We start from the raw sequence: 5,138 nt of genomic DNA, 5'->3' as shown, positions 1-5,138 counted from the left end.
CATATGATGTAATCCTCTACCAGTCCAAGCAGTCAGCTCAACTGTTTTTTGTTACTAATTTGAAATTTACATATCAACAAAGTGCAGAGGGCTCGCCAAGGGTGAAAATAATCTCTTATCAGAAGAGTTGCCTCACTTACAATTTTTCCACAAAAGTAACTGATACAAAATATCAGTTAATCAAAAGACTTTTTCTACTTTTTAAGCATCACAAAGTTTGGCAAATTCACCTAACAGCACGTAATGGTGTGGTGCCAAGTTTTGCATGAAACATACTCAATAACCCAGAATACAGTTTTTTTTTTGCTTTTTACTGAGCTTGATTGAGTAGATTGTTTGAATTTGCGAACATAGCAGTACAAATGCAGTATTCCAAAAAACATAAAATCAAATACTAATTTCACCTCCTTTAAGCTGCTTGCTTTGTGTTAATGCAATGAGCGTTTAATACAAAGGTTTGTATATAGATGAAATGAGCTGAAGATGAAGGAGTACTATGGGACACTCAACCATAATGCATCCTGATTGAATTGTTTATTTCTAAGATTTTTTTTGGGGGGGGGGAATTCTTTGTGTCACCACATTAAGGTTTTTCTCTTTCTAAATTAGTCACAAGTGCACTTTTGTGGCCACACATAATATATGTGAAAATTCAGCATTTCAGAAGGCTCTGCTTATCAAAATGCCATTACCAGAGATTCAGGAGGAAACTGACTGCTCGATTTGACAGCCAAACTCATTATACTCTTAACTATTGTTACTTTAAAAAATGATTGTGATAGTTGTTGTTGTTGTTGTTATTATTATTAATTATTATTATTATTATTATTATTATTATTATTATTATTATTATTATTATTATTATTATTATTATTATTATTATTATTATCATCATTACTCTGGCTTATTTACGTCTGCGGTCACCCATGTACTTCACCTTTGTCCTTTGTGCAGGTGCGACCAGTGAGAGGAGCCACATGATGAGTGGGATCCTGAAAAGGAAGCTTGAGGAGGGCCCGTCCCCTTACCTGTCCCTGCAGGGCTCTGATGATGAGGTTTCCTGCAGTGACAGCGGCAACAGCAGTGATAGTCTCAACCACCCCGTCCCCTCTGGGCTGCTGGACTGTAAGATCACATTACAACCCTGAATGAAAAACAGCATTTTAAGCATTACATTGAGAGAGTGAAACTGTTCAGGATTGGGCAGAATCAACTGAAACATACAGGGAATTTGAAACCATGTTTTGTAAGAAAAAACATTGTTATAATAGAGATCATTTGGAGGTATTTATTTATTATTCACCAGAAGGTTATTTGTTGTCATAAGAGGGCCTCTTCCACAACTGCCCCCCTCCCCTGTGGTGTCCCCTAAGGATCTATTTTGGGACCACTTTTGTTTTCCATGTACAATATATGTTGTATATGCTGAGTCACATATATATTGGCAGCCCTGTATCCCCAAAATTAGGCTCCGTACAACAAAACTACTTTGTGAATCATGTTTTAAGGGGAATGTATTTTGTTGTGAATTACATTTGCTTTTGACGTATCACATATGAGCTTAAAATGATCCCGCAGAAATACATGTCGGTAGTAGGTCGGGCAGTGGATGGGTCTATAAACACTTTCACTTGTGTTTCCTATGAACCAAGTACTTCTGATCCCTAAACATAACCACGCACTTTTGTTGACTGAACATTACTAAGTACTGTGTAACTAAACCTGACAAAGTAGTTTTGTAGTGTTTTTTATTTTTCATTTACATTTTAAAGCTGCATCTATTATCTAGGAAAAAATACATGTACTTAGAACTTAAATGAGAGTGAAGTTTAGTTGTACCCAGTGTCATCGCTATTATAACCGTTTTCTGTCATTTTTGTCAGAAATAAAGAGCTGGCTGACTTAGTCCTTATTATTGTTATATATGTTTCCACCTATCTGTCTCAGCTACTCTCCAGCAGCAGTCGAAGCGACTGCGGGGCCGCAATGTGCACTTCGAGAGCGTGACAGTCTACTACTTCAACCGCCGGCAGGGCTTCACCAGTGTGCCCACTCAGGGTGGCAGCACCTTGGGGATGTCGCCACGTCACAGCGGGGTGAAGCGCTTCACCCTCAGGGAGTTTGCCATGGAGCAGAAACGGAGCCACCGGAATATGTTGAGGGATCATCTCAAAGAGGAGAAACTCAATGCCATCAAACTCAAAGTCAGTGGGACGACTGAGTCAAGCCTCATTTATTCATTTTTTAAATGGCTGGTACTCACATGTTTTTAAGGAAGTGAGGACATTGATGATATACATTCAGAATGTTTTGTAGCCAGTCTTCAGCTGAGCGTGTTTCTCACATGTAACCCTGAGGGTCCAAATGTATGTGTAGGCGTACATTTATAGTCCAAACTTACTTTGTATGTCCTGCAGCTGACTAAGAATGGCACCGTGCCCTCCGTGGAGGCGGATACCCTGACGCTGGACGACATATCGGAAGACGACCTGGATGTGGACAACACAGAGGTGGATGATTACTTCTTTCTCCAGCCTCTGACTACCAGGAGGCGCCGGGCCCTTCTACGCGCCTCGGGGGTCCGACGCCTCGAAGTGGAGGAGAAGCACGAGCTGCGCGCCCTCCGCATGTCCCGAGAGGAGTGTGGGTGCCGCTGTCGGGGGATATGCGACCCGGTGACCTGTGCTTGCAGCCTGGCCGGCATTAAGTGCCAGGTAAATGGAACTGTGGTGAGGCCCATCTATAATACTAAAGTGTTGTTCATGTCTGGCCATGCAGTAGAATTTTTACAAGTCAAACTGAAATCAGTATAAATATATCTATATAAACAAAATAAATATATATATATCCTTATGTATTAGTAGTTTAATTATTCCTTAGTTATTTATAACCTGTGTTCTTTTGGGCAACATTAGAATTACCAAAATTAGCCAAATGTAAGTTTTACTTGTTTTGCTGAAGTGACAGTGTCATTACACTGTATTTCTTTACACAAAAAGTCTGGTCTATTCAAAATTCAATTAATCTTTAAAGCTTTTAAGAATACAGTAGTTAGTGCTGTCTAACATTTCCCCAAGGTTCTCGTACTGTAGTGCCCTCCCTCTGAAACCTGACAGCTTCCCTTCTGAAACCCTGATTATTTAAAAAAATGTATAAGAAAATAATGCTAATGCAGAGTCTTAGAAAAGCAGCCTTGTTTTAGGGAATATGCATATTTGAATGTATTTTCACGGTTTGGGTGGATTTGCATAACCAAATAATGATAAGCCTTGAGAATAAAGTAACTCCGTAATTGCACAGGAACCATGGAAATCAATTAAATTTGAGTTAACTTAGGTTCTACCGCATTAAGGTGTGTAATTATATACATATAACATCCGCAGTGGATTCCGCAGTATCTCCACAAGCATGACCAGCTATGATTGGCAGCTGAATTCACCTTTCCTGGCACTGCTGCTCTACACTGGTGGATTTTTTTTTTTGTCCCTCAGGTGGACCGCATGTCCTTCCCGTGCGGCTGCACCAAAGACGGCTGCAGCAACGACACGGGGCGCCTGGAGTTCAACCCGGTCCGGGTGCGCACCCACTTCCTGCACACCATCATGAAGCTGGAGCTGGAGAAGAGCCGTGAGGAGCAGCAGCAGCAGCAGCAGCATCAGCAGCCGGAGCAGCAGCTCGTAACCAATGGCAACGGTTACCATGGCGACTCCTCCTTGGTCCAGCAGCAGCAGCAGCAGCAGCCGAACCTGCAGTTTCCATTGATGAGCAGCACGCCGCACATTCCCATCATGCACCTCCAGAGCGCCGGCGACACAGATTCACATCTAGAAGAAGAGGAGGAGGAGGAGGAAGAGGAGGAGGATGAAGATGAGGAGGATGATGAGGCTTACGAGGAAGATGAGGACGGCAGCAGCGTCTGCAGTGGGCTGTCGGACTGCAGCACACACAGCTTGGACACCATCGACCCCGAGGAGGAAGAGGAAGAAGAGGAAGACGAGGAGGATGAGGAGGACGATGATGATGAGGAGGAAGATGAAGACGAGGAGGAAGACTGGGATTGCTCGTTGCACGGAACGAGTCCTCCGCCCTACTCTGTTCCACTTCCCTCTGTGCTTAGTTACTCTAACATGAGCCTCAGTAACCCCTTCCACAACACTCCCTCCATGCAGCATTATCAGATAGACAGCGCCGTAAATGACACTCCTGCCTTTCTCAGTGAAAACGTCACTGTTGCCCCCACACTCCCCACACTCCCCACAGTAGAGACCGCATTAAAGTCTGAAATAAACCCCAAACTCCACTGCCAAACAGAGCAGCAGAGCGCTCCCTGCCATTTCCCCAACCACGACGATTCCCAGACGCCCCAAACTTGCTCACGCGTAGACCCCGATGAGCGTAACGCTGCCCCTGCTGGTGCGTCCGGCGACGAACAGCCGCTCTCCATAGACCTCCAGAACAATCTAGACTGCCATGACTCACAGACTGAGGCCCCGGCCGGGTCCGGGAAGCAGACAGAGGCGGAAATAACTGAGCCGATAGAGGAGCAACCAGGACCACAAAAGGAAGGAGACGCCGATCAAACCACAGAAACGTCATGCTCAAAGAGCACCTGATTGAAAAGCTTTAGAGCGGGATCCGTTAATGTTTGGAAATCTTTATTCAAGAATTGCGCCTTTCAACCATTAGTTTGATTTATTCTTGATAAGTGCACTTCCAAAGAGGGAATGAGTCATGCAGGCTTTGAAACAGAAGGCTGTGGAAATGGTCTATCTAATTTGAACTGAATTTGTCCCCTTTCTAAGATTGCTGGGTTAAATAAGATATAAAATGTTCATTGACAAAGCTCAATAAAACAGTGTTTCTGTACGTTACTTGTAACTATATGGAGCATAATTGATGCCCTCTTACGAAGTCTTTGATCATTACAGCATGTTTTCCTGGTTGTGACTGGCATCTATGACGAATCGAGATTTTGAGGTGCTTGTATTCTTTCTCTATTTTCCGCTGTGCTGGTGTCTCATCGTTGCTGCTAATCGTTCTGAAAATGCCTGTCTGTATAGCATGTGTTCAGTTTACCTAAGATGTTTCGACACAAACTGTGAAATGATAAATGATGTCCCTGGCAAAAAACACTGGCA

At 43.4% G+C, this 5,138-nt stretch overlaps 1 protein-coding gene across 1 annotated transcript; it reads left to right on the top strand.

Annotated features, from left to right (window-relative positions):
- The first annotated feature begins 977 nt into the window (after nucleotides 1–977).
- LOC129111954 (cysteine/serine-rich nuclear protein 3-like) lies at nucleotides 978–4,613 on the top strand. Its single transcript, XM_054624118.1, has 4 exons — nucleotides 978–1,125; nucleotides 1,948–2,204; nucleotides 2,418–2,729; nucleotides 3,492–4,613. Exons 1-4 carry the CDS (start codon nucleotides 978–980, stop codon nucleotides 4,611–4,613), a joined length of 1,839 nt encoding a protein of 612 aa, XP_054480093.1.
- Nucleotides 4,614–5,138: the final 525 nt, after the last annotated feature.

Source organism: Anoplopoma fimbria, chromosome 22 (assembly GCF_027596085.1).
Source record: "Anoplopoma fimbria isolate UVic2021 breed Golden Eagle Sablefish chromosome 22, Afim_UVic_2022, whole genome shotgun sequence".
Taxonomy (NCBI): domain Eukaryota; kingdom Metazoa; phylum Chordata; class Actinopteri; order Perciformes; family Anoplopomatidae; genus Anoplopoma; species Anoplopoma fimbria.
Note: the sequence above shows the minus strand (reverse complement) of the source record. Positions and strands in the feature narration are given on the sequence as shown.

Coding starts and splice junctions, on each gene's coding strand:
- LOC129111954 (XM_054624118.1), top strand. CDS start 978: ATGATGAGTGGGATCCTGAAAAGGAAGCTTGAGGAGGGCCCGTCCCCT. Junction 1,126..1,947: donor CCCCTCTGGGCTGCTGGACT/GTAAGATCACAT, acceptor TATCTGTCTCAG/CTACTCTCCAGCAGCAGTCG. Junction 2,205..2,417: donor TCAATGCCATCAAACTCAAA/GTCAGTGGGACG, acceptor TATGTCCTGCAG/CTGACTAAGAATGGCACCGT.